Here is a 21,878-nt window from a genome sequence, read left to right on the forward strand (position 1 = left end):
TTTGGCGATTGTTCGCGATATCGACAGAATTAAAATATCCACAGCTAGACAGCAACGATTTCACGAGCCCCGGAGAACAGAAGCGGGAGCTTGGAATCTTTCGTAGGATCGGTTCTCTAGAGAAGATGCGTTGAAAAAAAAAAAAAATGGAGACTCCACTTCTGAACTCAGAAGCTACTTTTTTTGCTACTCTACTGCTACACTTCTGAGGAGATTGAAAAAGAGAGAGAAAGAGAGAGAGAGAGAGAGAGAAAGAGAGAGAGAGAGAGAGAGAGAAATAGAGAAAGAGAGAGAGAGAGAGAGAAAGAGAGAGAAAGAGGTGAAAATATTGCATACTGTGGACGCGCGAGTCGGCCGCAGATGCCGAGTGGTGCGAATCGACGAGGTGATTGGAAGACTCGGTTCGGCTGCTGGTCCCGACTTCCGTGTCGCTGTCCGAGCCCAGGGTGTCGTACTCCTCCGACTCGGACTTGCCCTGACTGACCTTGTGCGCTTTGTGCAACGGCGCAGAGGACGAACGGCCTCCGCGCACCTTAGTGTACCGGTTGCAATCCGACTGCAATCAGACGGAATTGGTTTCCATGAGATAGCGCACGTCGGCGCATCCAGTATCAGCGGGATCTCGTTTCCCTCGGCGATCTCTCTCGATCCGATCGCGCAGCGTTCAGATTCGTTCAGATTTCACAGAGCCCGTTGTCGAGATTCGTGACCTCGTCACGACGTAACGTTCCGATCTAGTATTAATAATTTAGCCCGTCGAGATTGCTGCTCGAGAAGCGAGGCGATGTCGCGGAAAACTCGAATGCGAATTCACCAATTCAAGCGATAACAATTTAGAGTCAGAAAGAATAAAATATATTTTGTTTTAAAAAATATAAATTCAATTTTTCAAAAAATCTAAATACCTGTAAATCTATTTTTCCTATGCGTGTATAAAACTCAGACATATACTTAATTTTGTAAAAATAAAAATGATTCTCTCTTAGTAATTAATTTTTTTGATAGAAACTAAGATATTATTAATTATTCAGCTCAAAAAACATATTCTAGTTGTTATTAATACATGAATATAAAAAAACTTTTTATATTCCATTAAACTTCTCCATTTTTCTGTACATATAACAACGGTTTTATTAATCATTTGTTTCTCTATCTTCCGTTATATACTTTTTTATTCTGCTTTCTACTTAAATATGATAATAAAGGGGAATGTGTTAACGAACTTTCGTCATCGTCTATACAGAAACTCTATTCTACTTCGTAGATAGGAGATCGCGGGGGCGATGCGATGAATCATGAGAGAATTTTGTGCTACAGCTAGCAAAGAGATACGGCGTAGAGATGCGTAAATGATGAACAGCGTACGGTAGGGGTCCAGTGGTCTGCGCTCTAATCGATTACACCGCAACTCCTCGATTCGCGAAATCGTTTCAGGCACAAGAGCTGCGAAACGAAACGAGATGGGACCAGCAGTCGCAACGATGTAACTCGCCAATTACTATTATACTAATCCTCTTTGCGATTTTTCGTCGCTGAGAATCGGAGAAAATTCTCGCATTCCCGAATTATAATGTAATAATAAAAAACAAAAAGGAACAGTTAGTGATATTCGTGCGCGCGAATTAAAATTCGCGTAATTACGTCACACGTCGCATCGATCGTGCGCGGGACGCTCGAGGAACTCTCACACCGAGCATGCGAGTGCGAGTGACCTAAATATTCACACAGTGCGTCGTGAGGATAGGGTAATTTCGGTGCACTGATCGGGATGCGCGCATGCAACTATCGTGAGTATAACGAAGCTCGGAATATATGAGAATGAATGATAAAAGCATTGAGACTCGTGTCTCTCTCCGCACGTTTAATGTCAAAACGCGAATAAACTTACATTTTGAGAAGCAAAGGCATTTTCACAGCTTGATGTACATTTAGAAAAAAGCTCGAGCTCGCGTAATTAAATACAATACAAGGTGAACCCAAACGTTCTGGTTGGACTTTGAGATTTTATGAAAAATTTAATTCTGAACAAAATCCAGGTTTATAGAAAACTCTTTGTTCAGAATTAAATTTCCTACAAAATTTTTAGACCTGATCGGAACGTTTGGCTCCACCCTGTATAAAGTTCAACAAGTCTGTTATGTAGGTCGAGAAATTAAATTGTGGAATAAAAATTAGAGACATATGGAAATAGAAAGATGACGATATCAAGTAAAAACGTGCGTCGAGATGGCGAGCAATTCTAATGGCGATACAAGATTTGTGGACGATACCTCTCGTAACTGAAGGGTATCGGCAGTGGAGAGACGAGGGTCGTGATAGACGAAGGTCTGGAGAGGCGCGGCTGAATTGCAGCGGCTGTCGCCTCCAGCAGGAACGCTCTCCTCCAGCTGGAACGTGGCGTACGGGTAGATATCTTCCGAATATTCTACAAGCATGTTCGACAGGACGATTAATTATAATTCTACTTTGACTATATATCTTTCTCTCTTAGACCTAGTCTCGGCTTATCGCTCTTATCGATTTTTTATAAAGCAAAAGAGAGGCTCAATCTTATCCGTCTATCTCACCTGGGATTTTTTCTAACGTAGCCATCTCGTGTATCGGCGAACGAAGCGGTTTACGTACGGTAGCGTAATATTGCTCGCGCTGTTCCATGTTCTGTTTATTGTCTAAGGCGGCCGCGGTTTGAGCGTCGTGCAAACTCCCAATGTCGCCCATAAAAGGACCTGCGAGATGTGTATATAATCGATATTTTATAAAATTTAATCAGAGTATAATTGACCCTTTAAAATTGAATCTTACGATATGATATATTAATTCGATTATAAACTTATTTTAAATATGTTTACATTTATCTGTTAAAAAATTTCGTAATAAAAAAAAAATAATTGTAAAAAATTCTTTTGCCATTTGTTTGTACTTTCACTTTTAAAAGTCTACATATATATGCGTTGGACTCTAACGTTTGCGGAAGCAGTAAAAGACAGCGCCTGCCGCGGCGATGACCGCGAACGAGCTTAACACCAGAGGTACGATGAGCTTCAGATCCGAGTAATTGTGCTGGGGGATGTAATGATCGATCTCGATGGCGGACATAGTCGTGCTAATATGCGGCTGCAACGTCGTTATCTTGTACTCGGCCACCGATGAGCCCGCGTCGTTATGGGCTCTTATGCGGATGTCATAAGTAATCCCCGGCTGCAACTCGCTCAAAGTATATGTTTTTTGCACCTGAAAAATCCACACAAGTCGTATGTTATACCTTAAAAAGGTTGGCCTTAATATTTATAGTAAGAGTAGACATAATGTTACAGATTATTATATTTAAACATTTTCGTCATTAAAAAAATGTGCTGCGAGTAAAGAAATCTATTATTAAAATTCTTTAATTTATTAAAATTAATAAATTGTTATTATAAATGTTATTAATGTATTAATATATATATATATATATATATATATATATATATATATATAATATATTAATTTATACTTTTTTATAAAGAAATAAATAAATTAAAAATTAAATTTTAAATCAAAATTAAAATTTTAGCAGTAATATATTTATATATATAAAGAGATATGTCATAAAATCTGTCATTGAGAGAAAAAAACTTTTTCTCATACAAAGAGAGTTAAATGATACAGTCGTGAATACCTCTATATTATTCGAGACGAGCGTCCAAATATTCTCGCCGTTCTTCCTGTACTCTAGCTCGAAGAACGTTATGGGGCAACCCCCGTCGTTCCACGTATTTAAGTGCAGAGTGATCCACGAGACATTGACCGTGATAAACTTGTCGCCGGTACCGGGCGATTCGTCCGGCTTCGAGCCCTTCGTGATCGCCTTGACGATCTCGCTGGGTCTGCCCATGCCGATGCGATTGTACGCCGTCAGGTACATCTGATAATTGTTGCCGCACCAGAGCCGCGACAGGACGAAGCTGCTAACTTTGTGCGACACTTTGAATTCCTCCCATTCACCGGACTCGCGTTTATAGTGTAAAATGTATCCGCGAATCGGTGAACCACCATCGTCGCCGTTCTTCCATTGCACGTTGATGGAGTTGCTACTGGTACTGGTCGCGTGCAATAATGGCACCGCAGGTGGAACTGAAAGAGATAATATTGATTTAAGGATCGTGCCTTGTAGACACCCGTAGGCAACCATACGTTACGACTGTATGTTACAAGTTCCTCGAGAAAGAGCCATTCTGACATTGAGATATTCTCTTGCTTTCCAAACGTGAGATAATAATGCAAAATATATAGGTAGTGAAAAAGTAATAATAAATGATAACAGTATTTTGCAAGATACTATGTCTATATCAATTAAGACAATTGATTTTAATTTCCACGATTACTGTATTAATTCTTTTTCATTGTTTAATTTCATTCGGTTAAAATGTTATATATATTTATTTTAATAGTTTATTTATCAAATTAAATAGAGATTAATCTCTCTCTCTCTCTCTCTTTCTTATTATTGCTAAATATTTTATAAAAACTGAGACTAGCATTTACCTTGTACGGTTAAACGATGAGTTATTTGATCGGAACCGTGGCGATTCTCCACGAAGCAAGTGTAATTTCCGCTATCCTCTCTATGGAGATCGACAATCTGCAAGGATCCATTGATATGGAGGGATACCCTGGCGGATGGCTTGACTATCTGACCCCATTGCTTCCAGATAATAGAGGGCTCGGGCTTGCCCACGCTTTCGCAAGGTAACATGACATCTTGCTTCCACGGCACGACGAGCACGGTGCCGAATGAATATATGGCGGCACGAACTGTAATGAAATATCGAGCGGGAACCTTATTCCTTGAGGAGAAGATAAATACGATAAACGCGGTCATCTAAGTTAGCTTGTATCAACCGCGGGGCAAATTCAAGAAAATATTTCCCCCGACTGAGAAGATTTAAAGTTCCCGTAAAAGAGCTTTGCGCGAGAAACTTTCAAGATTGGAGGAGAAATAAAAAGCGCGCTTCTCTCTCATTAGCAAACATAAACACTCGGTATCTCGTTTCTACTCTAGTCGGCTGTAGACAATTCACTTAAATCGTGAAAACGGATGTTTATCCGATCGACGTAACTTTTGCAACTAGTTCAATTTGCGCGAAAAGACAACTTTTGCAACTCAAAGTTTCTTCGACTGGGGCAAAGAGTTGCATATTTTCGATATATCAACCATTGTTGCATTTTCATACAATCTTCTGGTTATGTAACGAGTAAACATATTTTTAACATATCAATTATTAATATCTCAAAAGATTTAAATTGACAGATACCCGATGAGATCTTAAAATTAACTCTTAAAGTTCTTAAAGTTAACTTTACAAACAGGATATACTTCTTTTGTATTTTTTTTTTTTTTTACCTTCGCTGGAGGGTGATATCGTGACGGACGCGGTTTGCGAGCCCTCGCCAACCGAGGTGACGGCGGCGACGGTGAATTCGTACTGGCTCCTTTTGTGCAGATCCTCGGCTTGATAACTGGTCTGATACGGCGGCAGGGTTCTCCTGTGCCACTTGCTTTCCGGTCCCAATCCTCGAATATGCACGTTGTAGGCGGTGAGATTGCCGTTGCTCTTGAGAGGCGGCTGCCACGAGACGATGATTGACGTGGCCGAGCTGGCGACGGCTTTGATGCTGGCCGGCGCTTCCGGCAGATCCTCCTCGGTCACGCAATAAAGGGGCGACGAGGCAACGCCGTCTCCCGCCCTGGTGGACGCCAGGACCTGGACCGAGTAGTTCATGTACTTCTCAAGACCGTGGATCATCACCGTCAGAGCGTTGGTGTTCTTCAATTCCGGTTTGGTCGATTCCGCCAGAGCGTCTGTGCTCTCCCACATGACCTTGTAACCCTTCAAGATCCCGTTCAGACTAGAGTCGGGCGGGGTGTCCCAGGAGACTTGCAAGGACGTCGACGAGAGTGCGGTGCAGCGCACGTCTTGCGGAGGACTACTCGGGACTGGAAAGATTCAAGGTTTCATGAAATATCCACAAAGTGATTCCTCGTGCGTCATGAAAAAAAATCTCTCGTCAAAATTTGACATGTAAATCATCATATAAATTTGTTAACCAACATTTATAAATTGCTTTAATAACCTTATGTCGTTTAAAGAGTAAATAAATCTTTTTATTTAAAATAAATAAAACATAATATTTTGTTATATACATGTTTTTATCGATTTCAAATAATAACAGCTATATATACAGAATATCCGCGCGTCCGTAGATTAGTTTTAGTAAGAATTATGACTCTAAACTGGAAATATAGTTTTACGATTTCAATAATCTGAGAAATATGAACGATACAACTTATAAAATATATTGCATTTAAAAGCTCGATGGCATATTCGAGAGCAACGTGTGACTATATATATGGAATATTTCAAAAATGTATTTGCAAGAAAAGTTAAAGGGGTTCGATGGCATCGTCGAAAGAGAGAGGAAGAAGACGGAAGGGGGAGGAATCGAAAATATCGGAGTGCACTTGAAAGTTTCTTCTAGTCTGCGAGCGAAGATCCGACGAGGACAGGATTAAAGAAGTTATTCGCGAACGGGGGAATGCCGCGCATCTGAATTTATTATTTATACTAGAAGTCGCGCGAGACCGCGTTGCACGAAGTCGGTATTCATGACTGGAATAGGCTCGCGCGAATATTATTCTATTCATGAATTCTTGAAGATGTTCGCGACGTCTAGACGAAAGGTTCGCTTACCGGAACATTCGATCCCGAGCTTTTGCGAATAGATTACATCCGAATATGTTCGTGCTCGAAATATATATCTCCAATACATATCTTCAATTTTCGATAAAATCAATATAGTAGAACGAATAGATAAAATGCAATTTCATCGCGAAAGGAGAAAATTAAATCTTAATGTGATGTAAAGAGAAAATGATATTAATATCATACGATATTAATATCATTATGTAAATAAAGAGGCGTAAATATTTTTAGTATCTACTCTGTTTTATTTTCTAAATGGTTAACATGAAGAGATAGATATCGATCGATGTTTTTCGCTGTCACTTACCATCTTCGAGTGTCGATGCCACAACTTCCTGCGTCATAGGGCCGGGACCAAGGGCGTTGAACGCTTGAACGACCACGCTGTAACGCGTGAACTTCTTCAAGTTCGTCAAGTGATGCTGTCGTCCGGGCATAGACGTCCTTGCTAAACCGAGGGCGACACTCGCCGTCGAGATCCGTCTTTCCACGGTTTTGTACGTGTATTGCTCCGCTCCCAGCCTGAATTTCGCGAAAGTGTTCGTTACACCTGGCTGATGTGATTAATTAGTTTTGCTTGGAAACTGTCAAGTGTCTCGTTTTAACCCCAAACTTCAGACAAACTTTTGGAGATGAACTTAATATTACATTATAATGCAAAAAAATGACAAATTTATATATTACGTGACGTATATATACATATAAGCTTGGCAGAAAATAATAAGATGCAAACTTTTAAAGTCTACATCTATAATTTATTTTTTTGGATCTGTAATTCTATTTATTTCATCATCTATTATATTTCAACTTTGGACTATCAACAATTAGAAAACAATTGATGAATTCATGTAACAATTCATTTGTAATAAATACAGCGCACTAAAGTCACGTAACAAAATGCAACCGTGAAACGTGAAAAAAAAAAACGTAAAGCTTTTCGAGAATTTGTCAGCGTTGCCCTGGGCGAATAAATAACTGACTCCGAGATAGGTCGTCGTTTATTAATGGCGCGTAAAATCTACGATATCAGCTCTATGGGTGAGAGCCAGGAAGTTATAATTCTGACAGTTGCATGTATGTGTGTATATATTAGCGAGGAAACACAGACTCCTATCAGTCGTTAAAATAACGGCGCCGTTTTCGGTCGTTACCTATGTTCCTTGTAGCCGACGTGATAACCGAGTATCTCGCCGTTCCATAAATCATGATCGGGCGGATCCCAGGTGACGTTAAACTCGGTCGAGCTGATGGGATCCACTTTGAGATTTCGCGGTGGTCCGCCGGGCTTCTCCCCCTCCGTTGTCGTCTCTAAAATCTATAGAAAAACCAAAAAAAGTTTTCTGAAAGAACGCGGACAAATCTCCGATATCGTTAACCTTCATCACTTTCACTGGTATATATCCGGTTTTTTTTTACCGATTTTCGTTAAGCGTTTCAGACTCTCTGGTATTTAAGAAAAAATAGCACACATGAAAAAAACACTGCGCGAACAATCGATGGATATAAAACGAATTCGGTTGGATGCGTCCGATATCCCGATGCTTCAAAGAGTCGCATCGTACCGGAAATAAGCAACCTGTTTCTTTAATCGCGCGAATTCTTCTCCGAATATAAAAAATAGAGCAAATCGATATGCTTGAAGGAGCAATGCGGCGCAATTTAAATCCAGGCCAACGATGCGGTTCGTCCGAGAGGTGACGGACGGAGAAAGGGATTCGTTTTCGGGGTGAGAAATAGATAGCTGTTTTTTTTTACGTGGGCGGGAGTATCGATCGAGCTGGGTTACATCGGTGTCCCAATTGTTTTAATTTTCGGGGTGAAAGAGAGAGTGTCGGCAACGAAACGAGCGTCGACGAATAATGGGATTTGACTAAATGTAAATGTCCAACCTGGCCTACGATACCTACGTCACTCGCTTGACTCCGACCCAGTTCGTTGTCCGCATACATCCGGAACTGATAAGTGACAGCTGGCCGCAGACCGCTCACGTGGCCGCGAGCACGTGTGCCCGGCACCGTCGTATGAAACGTGTGATCATGCCATACCTCTGCAAAGTTACACGTCATCATTTCGCGGAGATTTTATCTTCCGTTTGAGAAGCAACGATCGAGAACGTCGACCGCGAATAAAACTGCTGCGAAATTTCTGCGCAATCAATTCACGCTCTTCACATATGTCTGATTATTATTACGTTCCAAGATTTAATATTTTACTATAATTTCTTCAATCAGAAATTTAAAGCTTTCAGAATATTTCATTGATTGCATATATTAGATTCTTATTAATTTATTTTTAATTTTTGCCGATATATAAATCCATCAATTAGCTTTATTAATGTTTATTTAATAGCATGGTATTACGTCTCACAACTAAAAGACTTTATTAGATTTTTTTATTCGATTATAAAATGAATACATTTACCTGATTCGGTTTTATACTCGATGATGTATTGGGTAATCGGACTGTTCCCATCTTGACTGGTTGTCCAGCCCAGATTGATATGGCGACTGCCTTTCTCGATCACGTGAAGATTCCGTGGAAAATCTGGCGGCTCTACATTTAATATCGATATAACCTTTTAGTTTTTTTCTTCACGTTGATATTAAATTTCGCAATATTAAAAAAAAATTTGTACGCTTTTATTATTATTATAATATACATTGGACATTTCCCTTTATCTCTTACATTTTTCCATATATTTTTCAAAAATATACATTTCATAATTACTAGCTTTATATTAATAGAAGCTTGATGCAACTGTACATGCATACAAAATTTCAATGTTTAATCTGTGATTTTGAATCACATTAGTCATATCCAATTTCCAGCGTGTGTCCTCTATTTAAAACATTACACAACGTGAAATTAGAGTTCAGTAATTAGTTGGAAATTTTCGCCTAATTCCGGAATAGCGTCAGAGCGCGCGTCATGTCCAATGGAATAATTTTCGGTTATGGTACGATTGTCGCGTACCACATTATGCATATTTCACCGGGTTATCCGGCGCAATACGTTCGCTCGAAGCGTATATCTCTCATTTTGGAGAACATGTAGGGCGCGCAAGCTCATCTCTCTCTCTCTCTCTCTCTCTCTCTCTGCCTTGCCGCGCGTGTACTTGTGCGAATGTACATTAAATTAAATGGACGCGCGTTGTCGAGAGCGCTTGTATACATTACGATAATTACGTCCAGCGGAATAGCGTTACGCACAAACATCCGATGCCTCGAAGGTATCATCGCGATAGTATACGCTTCGCAATAATTTCATACTCTCCACTGATAATCTGCCCAACAATGCGCAAACGATTATTATCATCATCGCAACAATGTAAATTTATTAATATTGTTATTATTTTCATTATTACTGCGAGCAAGTATTGTTAAATTTCTTTCTGTCATGTGTCAACTTACTGTTATATTTTCACGATTCAAAGTTGATTCTTTTTACGTGTGAGAGGACACACACCTTCTCGGAATTTATCAGTCATTTACATACCTTGGATATAAAGATGAATCGTCATCTCGTCGCGACCGTAAGTGTTGGACGCGATACAAAAGTACCTGCCGCTATCCTCGCGGCTGGTACTGATGAAGCCGAGAACGCTGACGACTCCGTCCGTGGTATTGTCCTCCTTCAGGGTGTAACGATAGTCCGGGAGCTTCGGATCCAACTGGGAGCTGGCCTTCTTCCAGGCTATCTTCAACGGATGGTCACCCTTTGCCTCGCAGCGCAGCGAAGCGTTCGAGCCTAGTCTCGCGGTCTGATTGCGATGCTTTTCCACGAAATGCGCGGGAACTGCGCAATTAAAGAATGATCCATGTGTGCAATAGATGTAGAAACTTGTATTCTGTTATTTCAGAATGATACCAGATAACCGAGCAAAATTCTACTTCTTCATAAAATCGAATTTTTCTCATAGAAGTGCTAGTGGAAAACGATGGGTTTGATCAGATCGACGAATTTAAAAGAAAAAATAATAGAGATGTAGATATATTTATAGGTTTAATCTAAATTATTTTATTATATAGTTTATATATATATATATATATATATATATATATATATATAAATATATATATTTATTATTATTAAATAGTTATTATATATATATTTATATTAAAAATTATATTATAAATCAATACCATACAACTAAAATTTCGATAAAAATTGAAACTTTAGAATGTGTGATTAAAAGATAATAAGAGAGATTAAAAAATTTTACACAAATCTTAATTTTATCATATTATCTTTCAAACAAATGTTTTATTAAACTTTCACACCGTTAATGTTTGCTCTGAAAACCAAGAGAGATCTGCGTTCTGCAGAGTGACTATTCGAGCAATTTGATTATTTCGTGAGAAAATATTTTCCCATTGCCTTAGAAGGATAAAGCTCTAATTGACTACATGGATCAATTGTCACACTGTTGATAATACGCGGAGCATCGTCGAAATCCAATTAGAGTTAATCGCCAATTAGTAAAGGAGAGACTAGTCCTTCTGAAAGGAATTTTCGAGAGAAAGAGAGGGCGTATTTTTGTCTCGCAAAGATTTAGTTACAGCAAATATATTGAGATATTTTTTGCAACTGCGAATGGTAACTGGAAGATAATGCTTTCGTTGTAAAAAATGACATTTTACGTTATTAAATCTTCTTCTAACAATTACTAGACCATAAAAAGGATATTGTGCAGCATTGAAAAGGAGACCATCGAATAACCGTACCTTTTGTACTCCCGCTGTTATAATGAAGAAACGAGATTTCGTGCTTAGGTGGTCATCTTTAGAAACTATTTAAAAAAATCATACCATTGACGGTGAGGTAAACGACCTTGCTGAGACCGGCTCCGATTCCGTTCACGGCCTCGCACAGATAAAAGCCCTCGTGATCCTCCTGCACTCGGCCGAACACCAGCGAGCCGTTCGAGTGTATCCTCAGATCCTGCATATGCTCGTGGCTGGCTATATCGTGATAATCGCCCGGTTTCCTGCCGCTACCTCGCCGCCACGTGACCAGCGGTGGCGGGAACCCGTCAGCGTGGCAATGCAGGCTCAATCGGGGCATCCCCTCCGACGCGCGGGCATCCTGCGGCTCCACCACCCAGCGAGGGGGTACTGATCCACAATTGCGCGATTATTAATCGATTAAATCGTGAAATCACTCCCGGATAGCCAGCGGCTATTGCGACGACGCGATCCGGAAGCTACGCGATTATGCTGTTTGCTCTACAAAATCGTATTCCTTCATTTTAATTTGAGGTAAATTTTTGCATTAAAAAAAAATTTTAATCTTCTCACCCCTCTCAGCTGAGCGTGATTATATTATTATTATTAAAAAATTAAGATTGTCTGCAATGATATTTTTGACGAAGGAAAAAGTTAACTCTCGGAATAAATTTTGATCGATTAATTTAGAGCGACTATTGTCCTCTTAATCGCTATCTGGCTAGAATTCGCCGAGAACGAAGACTTCCGAATATCGTCGCGCGACATTTCTTTGCTTTAAGCTTATTGTGCCGAGGCAAGAGCGAAAAGTTCCTGGGGAGAGGATTGGCCTACTGTAACTTCCTACTTTAGCTGCCGTGAAAGTAAAGAGAAATAGAATTTGAAAATGCGCACGAGATAGAAAGAGAGAGAGAGAGAGAGAGAAAGAGAGAGAAGGAGAAAGCTGCAGTGTCCTCTCGGGATTGCGGATAAATGGGACGAAACTTTTGCCGATAAAAATTATGTACTGTTCGTTATTTGCCTCTTTTTTTTTTGTCTTTTCTCTCTCTCTTTCGTTCTTTCCCTGTTTCGCGCATATCAAGATGGGGGAAAGAGAACGGATGGAAGAGAAACGAAGAGAGGTAGTAAAGGAAAATAAAGGGAGAAAAAACGTGTGGCAAACGTGCGCGCTGGATAAAAGATTTTTCCATCGGGGACAAATCATAAAATAATATCGATGATTAACACCGCGATAACCACAGAGAACAGAGCGGTACAAGTGATACGATAAATCGGTGCTGTACAAATCCAATAGAGCGTATATGAATGTGCACGATCAATTGTTGCGTACAAATATACACACACAAAGTGCACGAAATACGTGTCCCGTCTGAATCGAACGTTTGCCCATCGGATTTCATATATATGTGCACCCTCATTTATATAATGCGGCGTGTATTTATGCGCTGGCAAGCAAATCATTCGTTCAATTGTAATTAATAATTAAAGAGTTGAAAGAGTGAAGGATATTACGCTCCGTATCATATCGCGAGAATTGAATTATATGAAAAATTTGTGATTTTCCATTTGGACAATTTCGTGGATGATAATTTATGCGCGATCTCAAACAAAATCAGTAAAATTATGACGATATAAAGATATGTAAGATAAATAAAGATATGTTGTGTTTATACAAAGACAATTATCATCACGAAATTTATTTTAGTCGATAAAGCGACAGTTTGGAGAGATACTAAGTTCTTTATTTTCTTTTTTTTTTAATCATAAAATTAAACTTTTGATAATTCTCTCTCTTCCTCTCGAGAGCAATCGACCGTCCTTCTTGTTAATTTGAATATTTTGACTTTGATATCTAAACTGAGATTGGCTATCGATCTCAATCCAATAAAAATGTAATAGTCCCTCAATTCCCTTCTACCCTTCATCGCTGTAACGATTTCGCATCAGAAACCAATTCTTTCGGCAAACGTGCGGATCAAACGGGACAGATTCGTCTCGGTGGGTTAGATAGGTGGCATACAAATTTTCGATGACGCGGAGAGAAAGGAAAGAGGACGGAGAGAAGGAACCGGCGTATAGGAACGGGCGTTGCATCGGTGATATCGGTATGTGCCAAGGGATTAGGGACGCCCAAGATCAAATAAGAGAGAAAAATAACTTGTGAAAAACGTGTCAGTGCAGATATGCGTGTGCTGGGTGAAATGAACGTGACTCGGTGCTATAAAATTGAACTACGAGATTGCTGCTGTTGCTGCTGCTGCTGCTGCTGGCTCGTCTAACTCGCTGTGGCTCATACATAAGACGGTGTGGTGCTATATATACACACATATATATATATATATATATATATATATATATATATAATATATAAAATCGAATTTGGTGAAGAGTGCCTGCGTATTGGCCCTCGCATGCAGTACATTTTTCATTCTAGGCTACTGCGATCGTGTTGAATATGACAAACGCTCGGATATATCAAAATTCTATTTCTTGTTTTACGTATATTTTTTATATATCTTTTTTCTTTACACATTTCATTGTGTCTCTCTTCCAGCACAATGATCACCCAATATGTCAATTAATACATTTAAGATGTAAATTAATAAGACCTTTTCTTAAATTATTATTCAACGTTAAAGCATTGAAAGGGAAATGCATTATAATTCTTGGCCAACGCTCTCTTTCGTAATCAAAGGGTTGGGTGCCGCGTTTGCATTTGACACTCGCGAAATTAATGCGAGAGAGTATGCGATCGCAGTACTTAATTATCGCGATAAGAGGTAGAGAGAGGTGCGAGTTGGAACGCGACTGTGCGCGAATGTGTTGGATACATATCTAGATAGAAAATACGATATATGTGCGGTGAGAGACCGCGTGAGGGGGGTGAAACAACGTTATATTATGCTGTGCTCAAGTGCGTTGGTGCGACGGGGGTTGCTGGCTGGGCGGCTGCTGCTGCTGCTGCTGCTGCTGCGTCATTTCGCGTGTATCGTCTCGGAAAAAAAGACTCTAGAGCTGTGCGTTTATCCGGACAATGCCGTCGCCCGTTTATCCGGAATGGCAAATTGTCCTCTCGCGTATCTCGTAAACATTCGGCTAGAGCGTAACGCGTTTCCAGAAAAATTCCGCACGCGACTCTTCTCCCGTTATTTTTTATGAATAAATTTTTCGCGTAGTAAAATCATTTTTGTTTCGATTCTTTTTGTGAAAAATTCAACTCTTATCCCAAAGAATACTGATACATCTATGAGATAAAAAAAAATTTGGTCTGTAATATCTTCTTAATTCTGAAAAATTTAAAACGCGAACTGTATAAGAAAAAAAAATATTACTTAGAATGCTCCGAAAGACAGATCTGTCAGATATCAGAAATGTTGTTCAAAGGGCTTTAAATAGAAATTGGAATTTATATCAAATGCTATGACTGCTAGGAAAGATACATACTGAGAAAAATAAAAATAATAACTAATACAAGTAAAATGTCAAAATTAAGTAATAAATAATAAATAAAAAAAAAATAATTAGTGTTACAATTTATAGTATTTAAAGACTTTTAAATCGGACACTTCTCATATCTCTATTTCCTCTTGGGACACTCTATTATCTTTCGGTTAATTACAAAACCGCTCATCACATATATCGCAAATAATCGTCAAAACGCCATCGATAGAGGAATCTGCGGGAGATTTTTGCTATCAATATCAATTCCGCCTTGTTAACAATACACGTACGCGTATGGTGGTCCCGTTTAACGGCATATGTGCCATAATTCACGGGGGGAGGACGGATATTACTTTTAGCACACAAAGCTAGTCCCGCGGCGTTCGAATTCCGAGCGCGCGCGAACGCAGTCGATATTCTTCGTCGATATCCGGATATCCGGATGCTGCTGCAAAATCCGAGCGCGCAGCCCTAGCGTGTGACTCCCCGGCATCATGCTACTTTTTGACGGACGGCTGCGGTGGCTGCTACTGCTGCTGCTGCGGCTGCGGCTGCGCTTACGTGACAACGATACGGCGACAGCGGATGAATAGAATCGGAGGGTGACTCGGCATTTTAAATCGCAAACTTGTACTATTATTCGCGATTTTTATTTTGTGAAATTCCCCCGTCGCTCGATCGCCAGGGAATTTAATTTCACACTCTACCATTGTAATTTATCCGTGAATCGTGCATTCTCTCTGTCACGGTTGAAAGCTCGACAATATAAATAACAGTTATGTTTACGACACCGTAAAATAAAGTTTAAAAAGCATTTTAAGATTATAAAAATTAATTAAGATTAAATGAACATTTTTTGCTTCTTGACATTTTTCTTGAAAATTCATAATTTCCGAGATATTTCACTTTAAATCACAATAACATAATTATGTTAAATAAAAATTCTACATTCCCATACGCACATCCGAAAATAACTTGAATTTTAAATCACATTTTATATATATTAATGAATAATAAAATAAATTTTTAATTTAAATTATATATAAATAATTCGTGTATTTTTATTATCTTTCTTTCTCTAAATAAAGGCTAAAAGATTCTATTCAGATCGCAATCATCTTCACCCTCCAGAGTCGTTCACCCGTCATCGCTACATCATCGCGAATACAATAGTGCGCTGCCAGGTGCAAAACAGTGATGTGCGAGAAAGAGAGGAAATAAAAAAACACACAGACTCGGTGCGTTCTCGCCGCGGTGCGGCACAGCTAGTGCGGTTTTACAGCTCTCTTTACTTTACCACGAACGATCAACTCGGCCGTCCAGAGGACCTCGGCCACCGAATTGCGCGCCAGGCAAGTATAGTTGCCGGTGTGAGCGGCGGTGACGCGCTCGATAACTATGGCGCTGGAATGACCGTCAATGTTGGTTACGCGCAGCCCAGGGGGTGTCTGCGAGTGGTGTCGGGGATCGTTTACGACGGCGACGGCGGCGGCCGTGCCGGGGGTGGAAATCGGCTCGCCGTCCTTCGACCAGATGATCGTGAACGGCGGATCGCCCTTCTCGACCATGCAGGTCACCTGGGCTCGCAGGCCCTCCGACAGGTCCTTCTTAAAGCTAAAGGGAGCTATGGTGGGCGGAACTGCACAAAAAAAGAGAGAGAAAACATGGTGACTGTGAGTGTGAATGGTATGTTTGTGTACACGTGCGTGGATGCTTGTTGGAGAATTTCTCTTGGAGGTGGCCTTCTCCGCTGTTGATCGAACGAGTCTTCTTCCACTCTGGACGTTCCTGCATTTTTTTTTCTTATGTTTGACGCTTATCGCGGATCGATTAGAATCGCGAGAAATAAATAGTTAGTCCTGATTCGACGTCCCGGAAAACGGAACTTATCCGCCGTCGTTCATCGAAACGCGGTTAGTCGGGAGGAACAAGGGTTAAATTGTCGAGTTGATAGTTTGACCGGCGAGTTTCGCGGATCGGCTTACAACGGCGGATCCGTGGTCGAGATCTGAGGGCGGTCTTTGAAAGCGAACTTCCAACGCACAGACCCACAGACACATCTTTCTCGTCTCGCTAGAATTGATGGAATAAAATGAGGAACATTATGAGATTCATGTTGATTAATTAGCTGTGAAAGTGTGAAAGAGAGAGTGATTTAATTTATCATGCGACGCTGTGTTATATTTGTTATGTGCTTGCGTAAGAGTGTGTCTGTACTGAAACAAAGAGAGAAATAATGTTGAATTAAAAACCGACAAAATAAGAGAAATGTCATTCCATTAATATCGACCGATTAAATAATATTCATCTTCAGTCATTTAACACACGGAAATTTTCTAATTAGTAAATAGTCGCTGTTTATCATTACCGTTTCGCTAAAAGCCATTTAAGCGAATCGAGAACAATTCGCGACATCTTCCTGCATCACTGAAAGGGTTTATGGCTCCGCGAGATAGAATCGCGAGCTGTACGTTTTCGACGTTCGCGAACAGCACGTCCCTTGGGTGTTTCGACGCTCGTCGTGTATATTTCGCAAAATATGCAGCGGCGAAAACAATCAAGCAGAAGCACGAGACAACGAGGGAGAAAGGATCCCTCCTCATTCCCGGTCGTCGACTTTTCGATGGGAATACTCTCGTCGCGACGAGCGTAATGCCGTGGAACAACAATAATAACTTGCCTCGTTGTGCACCTCGTGCGATACCGATGTGTACACGGGATACAATCCAGAGCCCCCGGGGGTATTAGAATAGAACGTGACGGTTGTTTGAGAATAATTGAGAAACCGCGGATAGAGGCGACTAGATAGTGGCAACGTAACGTGAGTAATGCCCAAAAAGGTCCGTCGCATGTATGCATGTATATTGGGGGATACATATAGGTACGTAATAAACGTCCATATATATATATATATATATATATATATATATATATATATATATATATACGTACAAAAGTGAGGAGAAGGAGAACAGAGAGGACGGGTTCTCGGGCGAGGCAACAAAGAAGCTCTTGCGGGAGACACATTGCGTTGATAAATTTGCGTCGCATAGTTTCGGAGGAAGTAAAGCGCGAATTCCCGGCCAAGATAATTTGGAGGTCGACGATCCCCTTAATTGGCGTCTCCCCCGTTATCGATAGCGAGCGCTATGACATTAATCCGCGCGAGTGCGAGTCTAGAGATTTAAGAAATTTCTTTTCATCTGAGGCTGAAAAATTACAATTTTTTTGCGGGTTTAAAAAAGAGATAAGAAGTGTAAGAGATAAATTGCATCGTTTTCGTTTTTTAGATTTTTCAATTTCCGCGTAATTTGTGAGAGCGAAGGAGGTAAATAGAATCGTTTCTCCCAAAGAGAATCTAATTTCTGACAGCACGGATTACTATTCGTGGATTAATTTTATTCGTCGCTTACAAGACGACACACGGAATAAATAAATACGTAGGAGGCGCATACACAAAGAGGAACAATCTGTTCCCCCCTGTTTGTTCTTTGCTCGACAAAATGCGGAAATCGCCCTTGGGCGACTCGTTCGCTCGTCGTCGTCGTCGTCGACGACGAGAACTCGGTTTCGCTCGCGGCGATTCGCTCGTCGAAAGAACAGGCGCTTTTAATACACGCATCGTCCTCGATGGGGGAGCGATGTAAACTCTCGGGGATCGCATAATACGTATCGCGCATCGACGGTTACAGACATGTGGAGGCCGTCTCTCTGTCACTACAATCTTTAGCCTTTGAGTGATAAATATCTCGCTTCTCTCTGTAGAAGTGCTCCTTGTATAATAGAAGTCAGGAACGGGGTTTGATATATAATCACGAAAGATCTCGACCGCGTAATCTCTTCGATTTTTCATTTTTCCCTTTTCATCGCGCTTTTTTATCACTCGCTCGATGGAATCTCGTCGTTTTACATGGACAATGTTAACAAAAAAAAATAGATCATTTCAACGTCGACGGAAATTTGCGCGCGATATCAAACTTTTTACCCTTCCTATATCGACGATTATTATTCCATCGTGGATTGATCTTTTGCTACGCCCGCGAGATGAAGTGGGTGGTTCGAGAGTCGCACGTGTCGATTAATAGCGACCGTCGTAATATTTTTTCCCTCCCCATTTCTCTCCCGATCGCCGGTACTCGTCGCGGTGCAACGGAAATGCGCGTAAACCGCCACGTATGATTGGAAGAGAGCTTTTAGCGAAATCACAACCGCGAGTCGAGGAAATAAAAATGGCTATTCTACTCGAATATGGAGATTGGTTCGAAAAATCAGGAAAAATTCTCTCGAAGCTCAAGTATCTATAGACAGTGACGAGATTAAAAAATATATAATGGGATATTGTTCTACGCTAAATATGAGAATCGAGCCAGAGAAGTACATGTATAACGGAGGAAAAAAAATTATCATTTTTCGGGCGAGACAAACAAAAAAAAAAATTCACGATCTGAAATGATTTTCGGATAGTTTTTTCTTTTTGAAAGCGGGAGCAGGAAGAAGGGTTAGGGAGAGATAATGAAGGCGAAGAATTTCCGGCATTCGACGGATAGGCTGCGGCCGTTGCGTACCATGGACCAGGAGGGATGCTGTGCGGGATGTCCTGGAGGCGTCGTTGCTCGCCACGCAAGTATAGTTGCCGTTATGCGCGGTCGACGCGCTCTGTATCCTCAATGCGAGATCGAACTCGCCGATCTGATGCGTGGTGGCCTCCCGCGGCTTCAACGGCCTGCCGTCCTTCAGCCAGGTGATCTTCAGGGGCGAGTCACCCTCGCTGACCGCGCAGGTCACGTGGACCCGCGCGCCCGCCTGGATATTGTCGGGAAAGCTAAACGGATCGATTTTAGGTGGTACTGCAAATTACAAGAGAGCACGAGAATTTATTTCTCACATCGTGACGGCTTGCATCGTCGTCGTCGTCGTCGTCGTCGTCGTTATCCTTTGTTGTTGCACCGGAAGGAGTTGAATGATCGAGAGAAAACAGAATCGTGGAGAGTGCTTTTTAAATATGTCAAAATGAATAAACGGATATAATTATTTATATAATATTTTTGATACTGTATATTCAATTGTTAGAGAATGCACTGGATTATCTCCGAATCATGGAATAGCATTGGTTTTTTTTTACTTCTTTCTCTCTCTTTTTAATTACTCATTTTGTTTTTAGTGTTTTAGAATTATTTTTTCTAAAAAATCTTGCGGAGAATAATGTACAATTATTGCATATTTTTCTTAAATGAAATAACTCTGTAACAGTTTAACAGAATATTCGATGTTTTTTCTTCTCTCTCCGTATATACTCGGCTTTTGCAATTCAATATCCTCTCGACTCAAAAAATTTGGGTTCGGAGTACATGAAGAGTTTCAAGTTTGCGGAATTTAATTTTCTCGGTAACCGTCGCAAACACATTTTACATATCCTACCTGCGTGCTTTGCTCGATGCGATCGCAGCACAAAAATCATGATCTGAAATTGTCATTAATCCAAGAAAGCAGTATTTAAGATATTATATTATTAAAGTTGTATTATCTTCCTTTAAATATATTGTACGTTAAAAAGAATTATTAAAAAATCCTTTAAATATATTGTACGCTAAAAAGAATTTATTAAAAAATATTTAAGCATTATGTTATTTAATGGTACGACAGTGTCCCTAATTTTATTGAAACGATAATAAATTGCACATTTAATGCCTCATCACAGCAAGAACAAATAATTTTGATATCTTTAAATATTTTTATTAACATTTAATCTCTAATGTGTTTAAAAAAATCATTTCATTAAAATATTATATATATATATATATATATATATATATATATATATATATATCTATTATATAATGAATTAATTGAAGAATTTATGTAGGATTGGAAATTTTAAAATGCTCCTTGTATATAACCATTATTGAACTAGAATGGCAATAAATTCATACCGTATACACATCGAGAATAAATGTATGGAAGTTCTTGCGAAATAATTTATCTCCCGAAATATCCTGTTACGCGAGAGAGAAGACTTACGTAGCCAAACGTAGAGCGTCTTTTGCGGTAGAAATGAAGCGGCTGGGATTTCTTTTTAAATCATAGAAAGTTCGTTGCACACACACACACACACACACACACATACACATGTATATGCGAGATAGAGGAGTCTTCGCACCGTTCGATCTCCAGAAATAAAATGTGTACTTGTGGTTCTTCCTTTTACCCTTTTTCTGCATTATACACACGAGACTGTATGCGAAAGAAGCGCTACAAATTTTTCTTACGATTCTATCTCTCTCTCCGCGATGTGATGCATATCGAGAGGAAAATTGTCGTGCTTCAATGCGCGAGATAAAAATTCACGATTCGATAAAACGTTCGCGCAATTCTGCGCGCACGGCTATCAATTTAAAATTCCTTCAGAAGAAAGACGAATCGGACATTTCCTTGATATATGCGTTTGAATTTTTTTTATTGACCACTTGCTACATTCAAGATCGTGTTTTGAATGATGTATATAATTTTTATAATATATAGAATGGTATGCAAGGTATCATAAAACCATCGAGTGTCCTTTTGATAATAGATTCTTTGGCCAATTTAGAGATTTTTTCTTCGATAAAATTGTCGAGGAAGAGTATCACTTTTTGCAAGTTTTCAATTTTTGCCATCGTATATATGTAATTAATTCTTAAACTAAAAATCTATTAAAATAAACTTCATCTAAAATTAATTAAAGAATGTAGTTTTTGTTAATCTTTCAATTCTCTCTCTTCACAAAGTTTAGTTTGCAAAAAGCTCTTCTCTTTTTTTAATCATCAATAACTCAAAAATTATTGACGCTTTTGCCGAGGAAAATGCTCTCAAATTGGTCAAAGAATCTGTTATTAAAACACATCCGGTGTGTTTTTTGGAACACCCTATTATATATTATATATATTTTATTGCTTATTATTTTTTTCTTCAAATCCGATTTGATCCGGCAAGT

General features: G+C 39.7%; 1 protein-coding gene across 5 annotated transcripts in view; it reads right to left on the reverse strand.

Annotated features, from left to right (window-relative positions):
- Window positions 1-21,878, reverse strand: part of LOC126851196 (cell adhesion molecule Dscam2-like) — a 137,884-nt gene that overhangs the window by 2,924 nt on the left and 113,082 nt on the right. For 2 of the 5 annotated variants that reach the window (XM_050594890.1, XM_050594889.1), the window contains 15 exons: window positions 19,474-19,755; window positions 16,206-16,547; window positions 11,552-11,857; window positions 10,239-10,538; window positions 9,165-9,296; window positions 8,651-8,790; window positions 7,895-8,058; window positions 7,051-7,265; window positions 5,384-5,977; window positions 4,525-4,794; window positions 3,659-4,113; window positions 2,964-3,231; window positions 2,568-2,726; window positions 2,271-2,425; window positions 337-556 (listed from right to left, as the gene is read on the reverse strand). In XM_050594890.1, the coding sequence (XP_050450847.1) occupies window positions 337-556; window positions 2,271-2,425; window positions 2,568-2,726; window positions 2,964-3,231; window positions 3,659-4,113; window positions 4,525-4,794; window positions 5,384-5,977; window positions 7,051-7,265; window positions 7,895-8,058; window positions 8,651-8,790; window positions 9,165-9,296; window positions 10,239-10,538; window positions 11,552-11,857; window positions 16,206-16,547; window positions 19,474-19,755 (4,002 nt within the window). The remainder of the gene's footprint in view (window positions 1-336; window positions 557-2,270; window positions 2,426-2,567; window positions 2,727-2,963; window positions 3,232-3,658; window positions 4,114-4,524; window positions 4,795-5,383; window positions 5,978-7,050; window positions 7,266-7,894; window positions 8,059-8,650; window positions 8,791-9,164; window positions 9,297-10,238; window positions 10,539-11,551; window positions 11,858-16,205; window positions 16,548-19,473; window positions 19,756-21,878) is intronic. The other 3 variants (XM_050594891.1, XM_050594893.1, XM_050594892.1) reach the window with 3 other exon arrangements.

Source organism: Cataglyphis hispanica, chromosome 7, assembly GCF_021464435.1.
Source record: "Cataglyphis hispanica isolate Lineage 1 chromosome 7, ULB_Chis1_1.0, whole genome shotgun sequence".
NCBI classification, from domain to species: Eukaryota; Metazoa; Arthropoda; class Insecta; order Hymenoptera; family Formicidae; genus Cataglyphis; species Cataglyphis hispanica.